Genomic DNA, 19,560 nt, shown 5'->3' with positions numbered 1-19,560 from the left:
GTAGTATTATTTTACGAAGGTTACGGGTAGACATGGTGTCTCGTGACTTTAGTCTACGGACATTTACGAATGATCCCGATGCCATTTGGCACACTCGTCCCATTCCATAATCTACAAGATACCGAGTGGTGAGGAATGAGCCGATATGACGCGAACTGAAAACGGCCTCAGGCGTCAAAGGTTGAACTCGCGAGTCCACATGAATGACATTGTATTTAATAATTTGTCAGGTAATTTTTGTGGCAGAAAAGTGTGGTAGGGAACACTGTAAGGATGATGTGGATAATAGTATGGAACGAGGGAGGCATGAGCATGGCTAATAACAACACAAGGGTGAGTTCGCTTTTGAATCAGTACTGAACAAGAGTAATCTTTTTTAACGAGTCAAATGAAGCTCCGTAAAACAGGGGCAGTTACTCGTCAAAATTAGTCGAAATGAAACGGGACTGCGATATGCATATCATCAACATGTCGACATCTTGTGTGTAGAGTGTCAGGGAAATTCTCTGGAAACTGTAGGAGGAGTTGATTTCACAAGCTTAGTACCCTCTCTCATAATAAGGCAAATATAGCTCCGTAAAACAGGGGCAGTAACTCTGTCAAAATAAGTCGAAACAAAACGGGACTGCGATATGCGTATCATCAACATGTCGACATCTTGTGTGTAGAGTGTCAGGGATTTTCTCTGGAAAGTGTAGGAGGAGTTGATTTCACAAGCTAAGTACCCTCTCTCACAATATGGCAAATGAAGCTCCGTAAAACAGGGGCAGTAACTCTGTCAAAATTAGTCGAAACGAAACGGGACTGCGATATGCGTATCATCAACATGTCAACATCTTGTGTGTAGAGTGTCAGGGATATTCTCTGGAAACTGTAGGAGGAGTTAATTTCACAAGCTTAGTACCCTCTCTCACAATATGGCAAATGAAGCTCCGTAAAACAGGGGCAGTAACTCTGTCAAAATTAGTCAAAATGAAACGGGACTGCGATATGCGTATCATCAACATGTTGACATCTTTTGTGTAGAGTGTCAGGGATATTCTCTGGAAACTGTAGGAGGAGTTGATTTCACAAGCTTAGTACCCTCTCTCACAATAAGGCAAATGAAGCTCCGTAAAACAGGGGCAGTAACTCTGTCAAAATTATTCGAAACGAAACGGGACTGCCATATGCGTATCATCAACATGTCGACATCTTGTGTGTAGAGTGTCAGGGATATTCTCTGGAAAGTGTAGGAGGAGTTGATTTCACAAGCTTAGTACCCTCTCTCACAATTAGGCAAATGAAACTCAGTAAAACAGGGGCAGTAACTCTGTCAAAATTAGTCGAACCAAAACTCGACTGCGATATGCGTATCATCAACATGTCGACATCATGTGTGTAGACAGTCAGGGATATTCTCTGGAAACTGTAGGAGGAGTTGATTTCACAAGCTTAGTACCCTCTCTCATAATAAGGCAAATGAAGCTCCGTTAAACAGGGGCAGTTACTCTGTCAAAATTAGTCAAAACAAAACGGGACTGCGATATGCGTATCATCAACATGTCAACATCATGTGTGTAGAGTGTCAGGAATATTCTCTGGAAACTGTAGGAGGAGTTGATTTCACAAGCTTAGTAACCTCTGTGGGACGGACAGACGGACTGCGCCACGACATAATCCCCCTTCGGCCATTTCTGGCCCGGAGGGGGATAAAAAATGTAGCTAGTGAAACAGGCTTGTGTGAATGTTCCAGGACGGTTTCCAGTAGCCAAAATATTCAACACAAAACCATTTCATCCTTTTTACTCAACTTTTTTATGTTAAAAATATTATGAGCGGCTATATGATCTATAATAGCCGTTAAAGGGGTACCTCACCCTAATGATCGTAAAGGGGTGATTGATCGTAATGGGATCCAAGGGCTGAGGATAGAGTTTGTGTAATCTAATAGCCACTAAACAAGTACCTGACCCTAATGATCGTAAAGTGGATCCCAGGGCTAAGGATAGAGTTCAGGGTAACCTACCCTAACACTTGGGATATTTGGACGTGTTCAGTGCCAATATAATATCCCTCATAAACTGCACTCTTGTGCATAATAAGGCATATTAATGAACAAAATAAATAATATATGTATATCAGCTCCCATTAATAACCACTTATAACCACTTTTAGCCACTTGAATTGCGAGCAAAATGAAACAAAAAATATATATATGAAAAAAAGTGCTTTCGTAAACTAGCGCTTGCTATAAAATGTGCCGCCGCGGGCTATATTTACTTAACAAATATTCAAAACTCTCAACACCAGTGGGCGTATTCAATGACATTGCGCGTAGAGATGATAGATCACTGGGAGGGTATTGTCACGTGTTTGAAAAGTTTGTGGTACTGTATTCTAAAGGTAGGCCCCACACCGACAATGAAATATAGAATGAGAGTCGCGAAGGACCGCGACACCTTAGCAATTCAAAATATAATTCAATATTCATTCAATAATGTCAAACCAGACACCACCCGGAGGAGGTTGAAGGTTAAGTTGAAGACCACAGGAACAGAAATTACAACAAAATACTGGGCACCAATTTAGCAGCAGATGTGTTTGGTGACAAACAGTGATATGACAGTTCCGTGACGTCACCACTTCCGGTATGATGTGGCAGCTGATGATTGGGGGTCCTGCTTCAGGAATGGAACAACCTTTTTCTTTTCATCAGCTGGACCAGTCACAGTTTCATCAAAAGTAAGCAGTGAATGCATTAAGTATTGGAGAAAACACGCTTATGAGGTTTTGGTAGACAGAGGATGCCCTAGGGAGAGGGAAAAACCAAGGGGGCAAAGCCCCTGCGGTTTTTCCCCAACCCCCAGGGCATGCTTTGTCTACCAAAACCGAGGGAAAGTGTTTTTCCATACTTATAAACCGAAAAATGAAACTTAAAACAACATTTATCAACATTTTTATGTTTCGAACATACTTTCCATGAACCTTAGGAAACGCTTGTAAAATATCTGTTGCTGGCGTACGGATCTTGAAGAGGACATTCTAAAAAACAGTTTGGCTTATCAACACCTCTGTAGCCTCGTGGTACACTCAGTGGGCTACAGATATGAAGGTTGCGAGTTCGATCTTCGGGAATATAAAGAAAACATTTGTCATTTGATTTTACATTTCATTACATGTTTGAATCTGAACGGAAGTTATATTAATAAAATACCCAGGACATCATATAAAATCCCTGGGATATTATAACACATTATATAGTAAATATGACTTGAATATCCTATAAAATCCCTGGGATTATGAGATTTACTGGACTCGAAAGTAAAACCTCACAATAGGTTTTAATGCCTATAGAAAGAAGTCTCATACTTAATAGCGATCCCAATGAATAGGTTTATAAGGAGTAGTTAATGCTTGATAAGTTGAACAATATAATCGGGCGCACGTTTGAATAATTAAATTTTCTTTGTGTTCATTGAAATTCCTGCATTCTAATTGGCTGAATTGGTCACATGTTATTGCATATTCCTTGTCCAAACAACCCTTTGAGACCGAAGGCCGAGAAGGAATGAAACAGCAAGCGTGTAGGCTTGCTCGCTGTCACATCATGTGCTCTGTTATCATTACTTTTGGGATGTATTTTGGTAGGGATAGATGTCATCCTTAATACTGGAATGGGTCATTTTTGACATGTGAAAAGCATGCGTTTTGTCTCTGACTTTATTATATAAAGCCATGTCATGGCAGTTTTAAGACACAGTTGATCTTTCACTGTCGTGAGACCTGGCCAGGAAAAAGGTTTTTGTGTTAGTGCGATTACTCCTACTTGCGATCCCTAACTCGGACATTCGTCACGGACCTTTAAATGGGACACCTGAATATGTGCAAAAAAAAAGGACATTTGAATGCTACGACGGAATTCTATTTTAGTGTGGAATGTTATATTCATATTTGGACCCTGTAGGAACCGTGTTTGTATTGACATTACTGCTTGTCTGTGTCAAACAAAGGAGAACTCTTAACAATATTATCTTTTGTAATATAATGCCATTTAACCTGATGTGAAATATTACTGACTGTAATAAATGTAATCAACCTAAAGTAGTTTTCTTTTTCGTTTGTAATAATGTGTGTTGAATATCCTTTGTTCTGCTTTTGATTTTTTGATTTTTGTCCCGCTCGCCTCGGTTCCACAACTGTCATGTCTTCAGGTTTCATTTGTAACTAGCATTTTTCCAATTGGGTATTCCTGTCTCAGGGAACTAATGTTCGAATCTGGCGGTAACTGACCATGTCATCTGAAACAGCCGCCTTCTCCCGGACATATTTGTTCAGGCGCGTTACAGTCTGACTGTTGCAGTTCTTCTCGCCTCTTGCCTTGATTGACAGGTCCTATGAACTTTGTTTTTATCCTACTCTCTGTTGATTGGCTACTGACTTTGTGGGCGTGTCAAGTTATGTGCATAAGTTAAACAATCACCTGATTCATGTCACACCACAGTTTGTATTTCTACACCTGGAATGTTTATCAGTCTCGTCATTTTTGTCTACTTTGATATAAACAACTGTTTTTGGTTAAACTATTATGTTTTCGTTTTCGAAATTTAATTATAAGCATTGACTGTGTATTTTTTCAGTTCATTGAGATATGAATCGAAAAACCGATGTGCAAACTTTTGTAAGAAAGTTCATACAGTTTCACATCGGTTTTTCTATTCATATCTCAATGAACCGAATATAATACAGTCAATCCTAAAATACAAACATTTCATGGATTAGTCCTGGGAGTGTAGCTTAGTGAGGAACGTAATAAAGCATATGGCAAGTCGGCAGAGCAAATCTGCCACTCTGCAAACACATCTGTAAACTGCAGCCTTGCTCATCAAAACTCACTCCAGAACTATACAATGTCAATGAGTGGAGGAACGTTGAATGCTGTGATGAGCCCCCAAATTCATCACTCATCAAATCAAACCAACTTAAAATTGGCCTATGAAATCTTTCGCTGAAATCATTGTTCATCCTTGTACAGATCAAACGTGTTAATGCGATCTCAAATCAGCTATTTTTCCATAAAAACTGTTCTTGAATCTGTTCATTCCGTTTTAGGTTTTGAGGTTTTGAGATTTTGAGATTTTGTCATATTTTGACTTAGATTTTCTATGAAACCTTGTCTTCAGTCTTTTAATTTTAGACATATGATGTGGTCCCAGTGGTGTTAGCAGGGACATCAACAACATGCTAGGTGAATATAATACAGACATGATGTGCAAATTAGTGGAAGAAGATGCATCTTAGGAAAGGGCCATGACAATGTCAAGGTCAGGTGAGAAAATGCAGTGTATGTTGGGAGAAAGACTTTTCAATTTACAAATGCCTGACCGAAGGCTATACATGTATGTAGATCCCCTTGTTCTACGCTGATTTATCCTACTGCTGTCATAATGACTGGTATCACTCAGGCAAAACCTAATCCTATCCTAATTCCAATTCTGACTTACTGACCTTGACATTAACATCAGCTTTGTGTACCAGAAGTAATTCCACCATGTCTTTATAGCCTCTATCACTCGCCCAGTGAAGCAATGCGAGACCCTGAAATCAGAATGTCAAGTTTTTATTATAATCAGTAAGTAAGTCTAACTAACATGCAGGATGCAGCATGAGAGTGTTACCTGTGATGGTCTACTTCCAGTTGGTAAATACAAACCCCAGCACTCCTGGCTCCATTGCTCACTTGGTTCAAACTGCATTTTAATGCTGAGGAATAATGAGTTTGTGAGAAAACACTCTTTAAGTCACACAACACATTTCGGAAAATAATGCAATTTGGTGACAGAAAGGTGTTTGCATTAACCAAAATTGGAATCTGCTAATTAAACAAGAAAGCAATATAACCTTGACAGTGACCTTTACATTGATGTGACAGGTATTGTTTTCATCAATAACAAGAAACAATAACATTGTCAGTAAACCTCCCTCTAGTATATGATAGCCCTATTTCTCCTGCTTTAGCTGTACGTCGTTTCTTTCCTTGAGTTATCTCCCCTAACGACGGAAACCCTACCCTCAGCACATGTGTAATCCTCCAACTTCATTATTTAACTAACCCCATAAGATCTATAATTCATCAGAAAATTAGGGAGGAGGGAGGGATATACCTCAGATACTAGAAGTAACTTTACTAATATAATTACTAACAATGTATGTAATAGTTTATAATTACTATATAAACATTCCCTCTAGTATATGATAGCCCAGAATCCCACATACGGGCAGATGGGTTCTGATAATTATAAACATGCCCCGAACCACTGATATTCTCCACTATTTAGGCTTACCAAGACATAAACTAACCAACAGAGGCCTAAATAGATGAAGAACTTGAGATTGGATATTCAGGCCTCAAAGTTGTGACTAAAACGGTCGCCAATGCGACATAAATTTCAATTTGTTTGCTGTCTAAAATTCAGAGGTAGCCAAATGACTACCTTGAAAATATCTTGTGGCGACTTAATTCTATTGCTACATATATGTAGACACCAAAATAAACATGTCTGCTACTAATTGTACTCGCAAATAATTCCTCCAAAAGTCAACAATGAACCGAAATGCATAAATATTAATGTAATTAGTATTTTATTTTAGTTGATTGTTTATTGGATAAGCAAGGATACACCTATATAATCTAGAAACATAAATTGCATCAATGTTCGAGTCACAAATAACAAAACTCAAGTACAGTTTCCACTAATATACAATTCCAAGACTAATGCTATGACTGGTACATATAATAGTTATTTGATAAAAAGATAATATCAAATGCCTTTGGCTACCTACAATATTGGCTTGACTTCTTGATTTTACCACTGTGTAGCTGGACAAAAATACTTGTAGCCATTTGGCTACTTGGTAAAAATTTAAACTTTGAGGCCTGATATTACCGGTACTGGTTGATCAAATCACTCCAAATAACCAGCTCCTTATAAATATGACATCACTTCCTGTTTTTTACGTCACTTCCAGTCTAAAACAATAATGCTTCCAGTGTATTATGACATCATTTCCGGTCTATAACCACTTATGGTATTAAGATGCCACTACCGGTCTATCCTGACGTTTCTATCAATATTATGACGTGACTTCCGGTCTATAACCACTTACGGTATTAAGAAGCCACTACCGGTCTATCCTGACGTTTCTATCAATATTATGACGTGACTTCCGGTCTATAACCACTTACGGTATTAAGATGCCACTACCGGTCTATCCTGACGTTTCTATCAATATTATGACGTGACTTCCGGTCTATAACCACTTACGGTATTAAGATGCCACTACCGGTCTATCCTGACGTTTCTATCAATATTATGACGTGACTTCCGGTCTATAACCACTTACGGTATTAAGATGCCACTACCGGTCTATCCTGACGTTTCTATCAATATTATGACGTGACTTCCGGTCTATAACCACTTACGGTATTAAGATGCCACTACCGGTCTATCCTGACGTTTCTATCAATATTATGACGTGACTTCCGGTCTATAACCACTTATGGTATGAAGATGCCACTACCGGTCTATCCTGACGTTTCTATCAATATTATGACGTGACTTCCGGTCTATAACCACTTATGGTATTAAGATGCCACTACCGGTCTATCCTGACGTTTCTATCAATATTATGACGTGACTTCCGGTCTATAACCACTTACGGTATTAAGATGCCACTACCGGTCTATCCTGACGTTTCTATCAATATTATGACGTGACTTCCGGTCTATAACCACTTACGGTATTAAGATGCCACTACCGGTCTATCCTGACGTTTCTATCAATATTATGACGTGACTTCCGGTCTATCATGACGGCATTCCCAGTACATATGACCTCACTTCCAGTTCTTATGATGTTACATCCAGTCTATAACCTAGCCAATTCAGAAGTTCCTACCAATACAATAATAAGGTATAATATTTTACCTCTCTAGGTCAACTTGACTTGAGGTAAACTTTTCCTATCATCTTCCAGATAATGATCCCCACCCCTTTCTTTCCCCTACTTGGAGACAAAATGTCTTGAGTCGGTAATGGATTGAGCGGCTACCACTGGCTGAAGACTGTAAGTATCTGCTGGAGAAGTTTGAATGTCACTTAGGTAATATCTTGTAAATGTGGAACTATTCTTCCACTGACAAGACACCCCTACTTGTTCCACTGACACTGTTTTCCAAGATGCCAAGGATGTTGCTAAAGTCCTAACTTCATGAGGACTGGATTTTGAAGATGTCGATATTGATTCAGATGAAACATCAGCCTGAATAATTCTCTTCCTAAGCCACACAGCAATTGATATTTTACTGATTTGGTAATCTAAACTTTTAGTAAGACAGATCAAGGGTCCTGGACTCTTTAGCAGGCAAGGTGCATAGAGTAACCGGTCCCTTTGTTTTGCCAGCCTTAGCTAGCTTTGCGTACATTTATCAACCCTTTGTTTAGTTAGCCCAGCTTGCATAATGATTGTTTGCTCAACTCTGTCAATTGATTTAAAAATCCCAAACATTGAAGAAAACATTCATTCATTCAATGAATCAGAAGAGGTCGGACTAATAGATCGTTTCCGCTTGTCTATTTAAGGTTTATTCCAATGCGTAATTAATTTTTTGAATTCTGTCTCCATAAAATCCACGCAAAGATCCCAACAAACGGTAAAATGAACACTTCTTTGTTGAACAATTTCTACACAAGTAGGGGTCCGGACCTAATCATGAAAGTTTTGCACTTTCAGTAACCATGCATGACGCTGTAAACAGTTACCTAATCAAACAAAATAACTTCCTCACTTCGAGAATAATATACATAAAGAGGAACTGACATAAAGATATAATAGAATATGAATTTGAATTTTTTCCCTAACTACAAGTAACTATAGACACATCTTGCTTGTTGTGCAAAAGAAGAAATGATGAAGTTGGAGGAATTACACATATGCTGAGGACAGGGTTTCCCATGTCAGGGGAAATAACTCAAGGAAAGAAACAACATGTAAAACTAAAGAATTATTTTTTTGTAACCATGTGATCACCTGCAATAGAACCATCATATACCAAAGGGAATATGGAATAATGGTATACAATAAAAGACTTCATGTGAGGTCAACACCTGTTATTTTAGCCGAAAGGAGCAATAACCAAGGATAAATTCAGCTTTTATCGCATCCATAATCACAGGTATTGACAACATATAAACTCAAAAATTATTTTATTATATAAGAAAGAGATAATTGCAGATTCAACATTTCAAACTATAAATATTTGGAGGTTACTCAGGGGCAATAACATAAGGAGGTTACTCTGGGGCAATAACATAAGGAGGTTACTCTGGGGCAATGACATTAGGAGGTTAGTCTGAGGCAATAACATAAGGAGGTTACTCTGGGGCGATAACATTAGGAGGCTACTCTGGGGCAATAACATTAGGAGGTTACTCTGGGGCAATAACATAAGGAGGTTTCTCAGGGGCAATAACATAAGGAGGTTACTCTGGGGCAATAACATTAGGAAGTTACTCTGGGGCAATAACATTAGGAGGTTACTCTGGGGCAATAACATAAGGAAGTTACTCTGGGGCAATAACATTAGGAGGTTACTCTGGGGCAATAACATTAATAGGTTACTCTGGGGCAAAAACATCAGGAGGCTACTCTGGGGCAATAACATTAGGAGGTTACTCTGGGGCAATAACATAAGGAGGTTACTCTGGGGCAATAACATAAGGAGGTTACTCTGGGGCAATGACATTAGGAGGTTAGTCTGAGGCAATAACATAATGAGGTTACTCTGGGGCAATAACATCAGGAGGTTACTCTGGGGCAATAACATTAGGAGGTTACTCTGGGGCAATAACATAAGGAGGTTACTCTGGGGCAATAACATAAGGAGGTTACTCTGGGGCAATGACATTAGGAGGTTAGTCTGAGGCAATAACATAATGAGGTTACTCTGGGGCAATGACATTAGGAGGTTAGTCTGAGGCAATAACATAAGGAGGTTACTCTGGGGCAATGACATTAGGAGGTTAGTCTGGGGCAATAACATTAGGAGGCTACTCTGGGGCAATAACATTAGGAGGTTAGTCTGGGGCAATAACATAAGGAGGTTTCTCAGGGGCAATAACATAAGGAGGTTACTCTGGGGCAATAACATTAGGAGGTTACTCTGGGGCAATAACATAAGGAGGTTACTCTGGGGAAAGAACATAAGGAAGTTACTCTGGGGCAATAACATTAGGAGGTTACTCTGGGGCAATAACATTAGGAGGTTACTCTGGGGCAATAACATCAGGAGGTTACTCTGGGGCAATAACAAAAGGAGGTTACTCTTGGGCAATAACATAAGGAGGTTACTCTGGGGCAATAACATAAGGAGGTTACTCTGGGGCAATGACATTAGGAGGTTAGTCTGAGGCAATAACATAAGGAGGTTACTCTGGGGCAATAACATTAGGAGGCTACTCTGGGGCAATAACATTAGGAGGTTACTCTGGGGCAATAACATAAGGAGGTTTCTCAGGGGCAATAACATAAGGAGGTTACTCTGGGGCAATAACATTAGGAGGTTACTCTGGGGCAATAACATTAATAGGTTACTCTGGGGCAATAACATCAGGAGGCTACTCTGGGGCAATAACATTAGGAGGTTAGTCTGGGGCAATAACATAAGGAGGTTACTCTGGGGCAATAACATAAGGAGGTTACTCTGGGGCAATGACATTAGGAGGTTAGTCTGAGGCAATGACATAATGAGGTTACTCTGGGGCAATAACATCAGGAGGTTACTCTGGGGCAATAACATTAGGATGTTGCTCTGGGGCAATAACATAAGGAGGTTACTCTGGGGCAATAACATAAGGAGGTTACTCTGGGGCAATGACATTAGGAGGTTAGTCTGAGGCAATAACATAATGAGGTTACTCTGGGGCAATGACATTAGGAGGTTAGTCTGAGGCAATAACATAAGGAGGTTACTCTGGGGCAATGACATTAGGAGGTTAGTCTGAGGCAATAACATAAGGAGGTTACTCTGGGGCAATAACATTAGGAGGCTACTCTGGGGCAATAACATTAGGAGGTTAGTCTGGGGCAATAACATAAGGCGGTTTCTCAGGGGCAATAACATAAGGAGGTTACTCTGGGGCAATAACATAAGGAGGTTACTCTGGGGCAATAACATAAGGAAGTTACTCTGGGGCAATAACATTAGGAGGTTACTCTGGGGCAATAACATTAGGAGGTTACTCTGGGGCAATAACATCAGGAGGTTACTCTGGGGATATAACATCGGGAGGTTACTCTTGGGCAATAACATAAGGAGGTTACTCTGGGGCAATAACATAAGGAGGTTACTCTGGGGCAATGACATTACGAGGTTACTCTGGGGCAATAACATAAGGAGGCTACTCTGGGGCAATAACATAAGGAGGTTACTCTGGGGCAATAACATTAGGTTACTCAGGGGCAATAACATAAGAGGTTACTCTTGGGCAATAACATAAGGAGGTTACTCTGGGGCAATAACATCAGGAGGTTACTCTGGGGCAATAACATAAGGAGGTTACTCAGGGGCAATAACATAAGGAGGTTACTCTGGGGCAATAACATAAGGAGGTTACTCAGGGGCAATAACATATGGAGGTTACTCTGGGGCAATAACATAAGGAGGTTACTCTTGGGCAATAACATAAGGAGGTTACTCTGGGGCAATAACATTAGGAGGTTACTCTGGGGCAATAACATAAGGAGGTTACTCTGGGGCAATAACATGAGGAGGTTACTCTGGGGCAATAACATTAGGAGGTTACTCAGGGGAAATAACATTAGGAGGTTACTCTGGGGCAATAACATTAGTAGGTTACTCTGGGGCAATAACATAAGGAGGTTACTCATGGGCAATGACATTAGGATGTTACAACAAACAGAAACATCTGATTGGCTTTATGTTTTCCATCATGTAAAATTTCAGAACAGGCTTGGCATCAATATGCGCTTCTCTCAAAAACAGTATTCTACGCCAAGGAATATCATCCAAACCTGGCTTCCACAGGTGACATTGCTTGGGTGATATCAAGCCACATCTCCTCTGACTTATATTGCTGCACTGAAATTGGATCCTAATGCATTGCAGACCATTGTGGCATCATCGCTTACCAGGATGTCACAATCAATGACCTCACTTAACTCTATGCCACTGAAGCTGGTTTGCTGAACTTTTTTACATTCAAGACACTATTACTGTTTACAAACTGAAAAAGCTTAAAGAATTATATTGTATAATAACAGAATCTCACCCATGTGTCCTATCATTTCACATACATCAACACTCATCAATAACATTCCAAAATTCTTCAGCAAGCCACAAAGTTTGGAACTTACAGACTTGTGTTGCTGATGATATATTTGATTTCAATAAACACTCTTGTAAGATACTCTATTTTTTCATAAACTGCAAAAGGTGAGGTGAAATTGGGTTTAACGTTGCGTCCAAGATTATTGCACTCATATAGCAACGTGTCTTTTAACGTCTTTTGGTATGATGCAGCCGGTGATCGAACACTGGACCTTCCTCTCCCCAGGGGGACGCTATACCACTAGACCACGGAGGCGGTCTTAATTACAAAAGAATGTTCCTGAGGCTATTACTATGTTTAAGAAATGTGACCTCTGTAGACCTTCATCATATATACAGCCCCTCAAAATATTTTGTCAAAACTTAAAATATTGTTTACACAAGTTAATCCATGCCAAGATTTTCCAGGGTATATAAGGGGGTATATCAGTTAAGTTTTACACATATTGTAAGCGTGTGCTTGAGAAAACATGATGTGATGACATTTATGTAAATGCATTAAGCCCTGTAAACAGACTGCAGCATAACCTCTTGCACAGGTCATTGTTATACCTCATGATCCAGATTATTGACACCAGTATTGTAGGTGGCAAAGGTATGGCACACCTTTTCTGTATTTCCCTCTTTACACCAGTCAAACACTGTCTTATCTTGATCAGCCAGTTGTTCATCGGTGTTTGCCATTGTGCTAACACATATTCCCATTCCTGTGGTATGTCGGCTACCAGTTGATGGTCTACTGCCTGACTGTAACAGAACAGCGACATACTGTCAATCACACCATTATTTCCAAGACTATCCATCTGCTTCTTGACTGTAAAAGAGAAACATCACACTGTCATAAAAGTCCTGAATTCTGACAACACTCAGACATCTTGAAAAAAAGCCTTGTATGTTGGAACAGGCATGTGAAATTTCATCAATAATAGTTCAGCTGTTTCTTAGGAGAAAATGTCTACATACAATACCTACGGCATCAAATCCAATTTAATGACTAAGTACTGGCCATAAGAAGTTTCAGCTTTTAGTATGGTCGAACTACAAAGGTCAAATAAAGGTCAAAATGTAAACTAAAGCCAAAAAATAAGGATATTCCTTGAGGCCTACTACAATATGCACATGAACCAAATTTGTATGTGGACATTAAAAGTTTTTTCAATATGGCTGCTACATGAAAATCAGATTCAAACCTCTTGAATAACAAGAGGCCTAAAGGGCCTGTATCGCTCACCTGCATATTTACGCAATCATGACAAAATAAACATTTATATTGTACATGTATATAATACTGCAAATATTTAGTAATTTTGACTCTTGTCAGCATTTAAAATAGGTGGATGGCAAATCTGACAGCATGAACATGTATTTCTCTAGATACAAATGTAGCATAAAGATCTGAACTGTTTCCATGTTATGATCCAGGATCTAAGTTTCCAGAGGCAAGGCTGGACCTCAGGGCAAATCCTATTGGCATAAATGTATTATTCCCTTCATAACAAACAAATTCACACATTGTCTGTTTATCATAGGGTGGGGATAATATCGGTTTACATGGTATGGTCAAGGGTCTAACTCCTTTGGGAGTTCCAGACAGATGAACAGAAGGGCCAGTCCTGGTAGCATATGTGCATTCCTCTCATTATTTTCAGCAATTGTACATATGGTTATACGGTGGGGATCTTAACTGTGTCCACCTAGGGATGCTTCCAACCAAATATGGTTGATATCTATATCTTAGTTCCAGAGAAGAAGTCGCTTATAGCAATATAGCCAATTTACCCCTATTTGGCCCCAGCCACGCCCCTCAGCCCCTTGGGGGGTCAGCCCCACAATTTGTACAATTTTGAATCCCCATCACCTAGGGATGCTTCCAATCAAATTTTGTTAATTTTCTATTAGTGGTTCAGAAGAAGAAGTCGTTTGAATAAATTGTTGACTTACGGACGACGGACGGATAGACGACGGACGCAAAGGTTTGGCATAAGCTCACCTTGGTCCCTTGGGCCCGGTGAACTAAAACGGGGTAGCCATCATTGATGGGAACAAGTATGAGAAGTTTCAGACATGCCAGACAAACATGCCAAAGTATAGGCTCACTTGATTTTCAGTCAGGTGAGCCACTATTATGTCAGACAGGTCTAGACAGAATACTTCAAGGTGCTGCTACAACTTCAAATGTGATAATTTACATACAAAAATCAATCAGTAGCTGATGGCGTCACTTCTGTTTATGGCCACACTGCCGATAACATATACGTCACCTTTAAGCATGATTCTAACAGTTACCTATGATCTGCCCAAACTCCAAAGACAAATCTAAACCTACCTTCCAAGCTCGCTGCAGCCAGCCATTGTTGCCCCCGTATATCACAAAGACAAAATCTAGTGAAGTGCTTGGGACTTCCCAGCATTAGAAATTGGCACTAGTCCTTTAGTCCTTGCCAAAATGCCCAATGGTAAAGGTATCATAAGGACTAGTAGAAATTTGCCCTTTTTAAGGGTTTTGCTATATGTTATCATTATAAGGACTAGTGGACAAAAACTGTTAGTTTCTAACCCTGCTTCCACTGGCAGCTGGAGACCACCTGTTCCACAGACATAGAACTAGCATGTTGATAGATTATGCCCTATTTTTTATGTTCTGAGAAGGATCCCAAAAGAAGAGTTTGCTTGTTTATTACTCTCTGAAATAGTAGTCTTAAGCCATCCGTCTATTATGGCTTTATGTCCTCGTCTGATGTTGTCAACATTTGTTCCTGCTCCTTCTGTGGGGCTGTTAACAAAGATAACTATCTGGTGTTTCTACATCTCTACTGAGTGCTGGGATCATGCTATCTCTGAGACTCTAGCTAAAAAGAAGGCAGTCTTCTGAGATAATTGTTGAAAGGAAGCCTGTCAACTGTGGAAGTGGTCACCTGTCCTCGGATCTTAAGTTCTTAATGTTAACATTATCTTGACTGATGACTTTATAACCATAACTTTGCCGAGGATGTGTGAAACATTTAGAAGTCTCAGATGAAGGTGAATACCATAGCAGCCTGCACATTCAGTCACCTTGGGTTGCTCTTCTTCCTTACTTGTGGAATTAATGAGGTTAAAGAGTTCTTCCTTTTTCTTCCCAAGGTCTGTTCCGGGGTACATGCTGCCATAGTGTGTGCCTTCACTTTGATCAGAGTCTAAATCTTGATAAGCTTCTTGGCTAAAAAGAGTCGGGTGTCTCTGGCTGTCCAAATGTGAGGCAATATCTATGAGGCAGGCTGGCATATAAGGCATGTGCAGTTGGACATGTTCTAACAGTCCACGGCAAGTCACTGTGCAGTCACCCTGCTGTCCCCATACAGTATCTGTATGGCCTGTTTGTCTAAAGACTCAAGCTGAGGCATTGTCAACATCATATCTTCTGTGCTTGCCACATTAGCACCAGTAAAGATGCTTTTCAGTCCGGGAGGAATCCTTCCTGGATTGTCGGGTGACCATGCAGTGCTACAATCTCATTAAAATCAAATCTTAGATTTCGCTACGGGTCATGTCACAAGGACCTTTCATGAACATTGACCGACCAATGAAATGCCTGACAAGAAATCAACATTTGCCAATCAGAAGGCAGCTATCTCGAGCTTTACAGCACTAGTTTCAAACTGGCGACTACGCTTCAAAACATATTGACGTATTCTCGTCAAAACTGACCAAAACAACATTCTGGAATGACTTATAGATGGCCTAGATTGTATGGGTATAATCATAAAACCTGTAACTGTCTTTCGGAATATCCTCTGTTAAATATTTCGAGGTTGCATGATTAGAAACATTCGGACTGTCACTTTCTGGATCTGGTAAGTGAAGCTCTGATTGGTTGGATAAAAGGTCGTGCTGACGTGACCCGTAATGGGATGTCCTCAGTTCTTTGTTTAGCGGTAGCGAGAACTAAGATCTGATTTTAATGAGATTGTGCAGTGCTAGTGCCAAGCTTTCCTCTGTGATGGTTGGCGTCTCAGTCAGGTGACCATCCAGTGCTTGTGCCAATTAAGTTTTCCTCTGATGGCTAGCGTCTCAGTCAGGTGACCATCCAGTGCTTGTGCCAATTAAGTTTTCCTCTGATGGCTAGCGTCTCAGTCAGGTGACCATCCAGTGCTTGTGCCAAGTTTTCCTCTGATGGCTAGCGTCTCCGTCAGGTGACCATCCAGTGCTAGTGCCAAGCCTTCCTCTGCGATGGCTAGCGTCCGAGTCTCTGAATCATGCTCGTCTTGTGAAGAGAGCTCCTTGCTACCAAATGTATGTATGGCTTTCTTCCTGGGGTCAGATGGTAGCTGGCTTATTCCGACAACCATGCGGCACTCCTCCCATCCCCAGAGAAACAAAAGTTTGTGATATATGTCTTTGTTCACCGTCCTCCAAACCAGTGAAATCTTCACTCCCTACAAACCTCATGGCCAGGAGATTTCTAGATGGTGGCTGAGTTGAGCTTCTTGTTAAACATTGATTGAAAACGCTCCTGTTGGTTTCCCAACAGGTCCTCCAAAAGTTGAAGGAAAATGGCACTGCCGTCTCAGGTGTAAAAGAAAGCTGCTTTTCTTATGAAGCTGAGGCAAGTCTCTCAGACACATCCATGGTCCTCTTTACTGTATATTTTTTCTCCGTCTTGCCACATGTACAGTCTTTTATATAGTTCCAGCATGCCTTGTGCCAGGTAGCGCTCAGTGACATTCGATTAAATGAGCATTAATTTACTACATAACAACTCCTCGATCTACACTTCTAGTATAGTTTGTGAGGGTCTGCTGTAAAACATATAGTGCCTACACTTCTTTCAAAAATGGGGGCGGTCGGGTAGCCTAGTGGTTAAAGCGTTCGCTCGTCACGCCGAAAACCCGGGTTCGATTGCCGACATGGGTACAATGTGTGAAGCCCATTTACGGTGTCCCCTGCCATGGTATTGCTGGAATATTGCTAAAAGCGACGTAAAACCATACTCACTCACTCACTCTTTCAAAAATGAGCACACTGAATGTACACAGTTTATTTACTGTACGGTAAATACAGGGTTGGACGAGAGGTCGGTCACATGACCATGAAACTAACATTCATAATGGTATGAACAACACATTTTGTCATTCATGCATTTTTCATGAGACCATGATCTTGAAATGACATATACCCTGACGGACTACTTCCACATTCCTTGGGAATATGTTGTTTCTTGAATACCTAAACCCTTTAATCTTGAACATGTGGAGAAGTCATGATAGTGAACAAAACAAAGAAATGCATAGCCAAACTATGGACTCATTGTGTGTCTAGACTGACAAGTGACAATCTACAGCAATCTAAACATTTACCTTAGTATTTATTTGACACATCTTAATTCAATAAACTGCCAATTAATCAATGATGACTTACACTTGTAATCACCACAGGTTCATAAACAACTTCGGAATTCCCTCACGTCACGTTTATCATGTTGGGCATTTTGACGTCCAGTATTTGATGTAAATGTATTATGACGTGGGGACACTGCTAGCTGTGACTGATTCACTGAGGTAGTTCTTTAGAGACTGTTTCCATCAAATGACTATATTATTTTGATCTATTTGTTGTAACAAAACCACAAAAGATGTTTCTGTAGAGCAAGTTGAGCATACATATGCTCTTGTAACCTCTCCTGTTGATGAACTATGTTATTCTGTGTTACATTTGGTTGTTGTATGACTGTCAGTGTAAACATGAAGTCACACATACTAAATGAAATAGTGGAATACATCCCTTAAGGTATAAAATAGTCACATAAGAAATAAAAAGAATTATCTTCCAGTTCACTGGAATATGAACCTTCATAGAGTGAGGGCCAAACATTATATGAATATTGTCACATTTTATTTTAGCTCTGACGTTCAAACAGTTTGACCCTCAGGCGACACATTTTTTTTATTTCTTGGTTTACGGATTTCAAACTCATTTCAAAAGTGAGGCAGGCCAATTTGAAAAAAAAGAAAAAAAGTGCCTCTCACATTTTTTTTACTTGAATTTTGTCCTAAAAAGTTAGGTAGGTATGAAAAAAAATATCCTGGCGTAATAAAAGTAAAATAACTAAATTTTTCAAGAACATTTTATTATATCCCTGGCACTCAGCTTGTGCAAGGATGGCAACATAACAATATTCATGTCATGGGTGGAAATGCATGAAAGACGCTGCTATTTTGGCAGCATGGGCAACGTTTAACTCTTTATACACCAGCCAACCAGAAGATTACTGCTGTGACACCAAGTTCCCAGAGACTCTTGTGTGATAGATGAAACCAACATTTATCAAGGAATTATCTGCTGAAATTAACATCTTTGCTACTACAAGTTTGGCCATACACTATTTGAAAGGTCTAATTAATCCTATTGTTTATAAATATGAAAGTTATGTGTATTACATTATTTAAATAATTCATTAACAACTAAATAAAGTTTGTTTTAAATAAAAATAATGTAAGTTAAAACATTCATAACGTCCAGATTAAGGACCAGTTAAGCGCAAATTTAAATGTTTTCTTCGGCAAATATAAGAATTCATAAAATCCACTTACCTATTTCTTCTTTATTTTCATTTGTTTACGTTGTTGGAACATTATTTTAAAAAGAATTACAAATAATATCTGTCATCACCCATTTCCCGATGATAGTGGCTGTCCGCTCACTAACATGAGGAAATACCTGCGTTTTCAAAGCTTCGTATGAATAACACATACGTCCTGCCATGTCAGTATACATTAAAAAAAACTTACATTGTTTCACCGACTAAAAATCTGCTACAAGGTTCGTGATTGGTCAAATTTAAGCACGTGACCAAAGGCAGCCAATCAAATTACAGCAACGGTAATTTTCAGACTTTGGCGAAAGGTTTGGGTTAAATCATGTTATTCTGAACAGTTTTAGCATGAAATCGTGATCTATATTAAAAATATGGAACTTTATGGATGCACAGAGCTAGGTCACGAGCTGTGACAAAGATTTCATATATTTTGGCATTAAGACATCGTGTCAGAGCCGAGAAATCGAGGCGACGAAAGCCGAGATGTCATTTGACTTACGATATGCTACCGCACGAAAAGTTGGAAATAATAACTAAGATGTCAGTTTGGCAACTTTTATAGATATATTTTTGATGATGACAAGCTTTGATGATATTAG

At 39.7% G+C, this 19,560-nt stretch overlaps 1 protein-coding gene across 2 annotated transcripts in view; it reads right to left on the bottom strand.

Annotated features, from left to right (window-relative positions):
• The window catches only part of LOC124113767 (acyl-CoA-binding domain-containing protein 6-like), a 90,221-nt gene that overhangs the window by 33,150 nt on the left and 37,511 nt on the right, over window positions 1–19,560 (bottom strand). For both annotated transcript variants that reach the window (XM_046474280.2, XM_046474279.1), the window contains exons 5-6: window positions 12,940–13,134; window positions 5,488–5,577 (exon numbers count right to left, since the gene is read on the bottom strand). In XM_046474280.2, the coding sequence (XP_046330236.1) occupies window positions 5,488–5,577; window positions 12,940–13,134 (285 nt within the window). The remainder of the gene's footprint in view (window positions 1–5,487; window positions 5,578–12,939; window positions 13,135–19,560) is intronic.

This window comes from Haliotis rufescens, unplaced genomic scaffold, assembly GCF_023055435.1.
Source record: "Haliotis rufescens isolate VD_foot unplaced genomic scaffold, xgHalRufe1.0.p SCAF_8, whole genome shotgun sequence".
NCBI lineage: Eukaryota > Metazoa > Mollusca > Gastropoda > Lepetellida > Haliotidae > Haliotis > Haliotis rufescens.
This window is presented reverse-complemented; position numbering and strand designations above follow the sequence as displayed.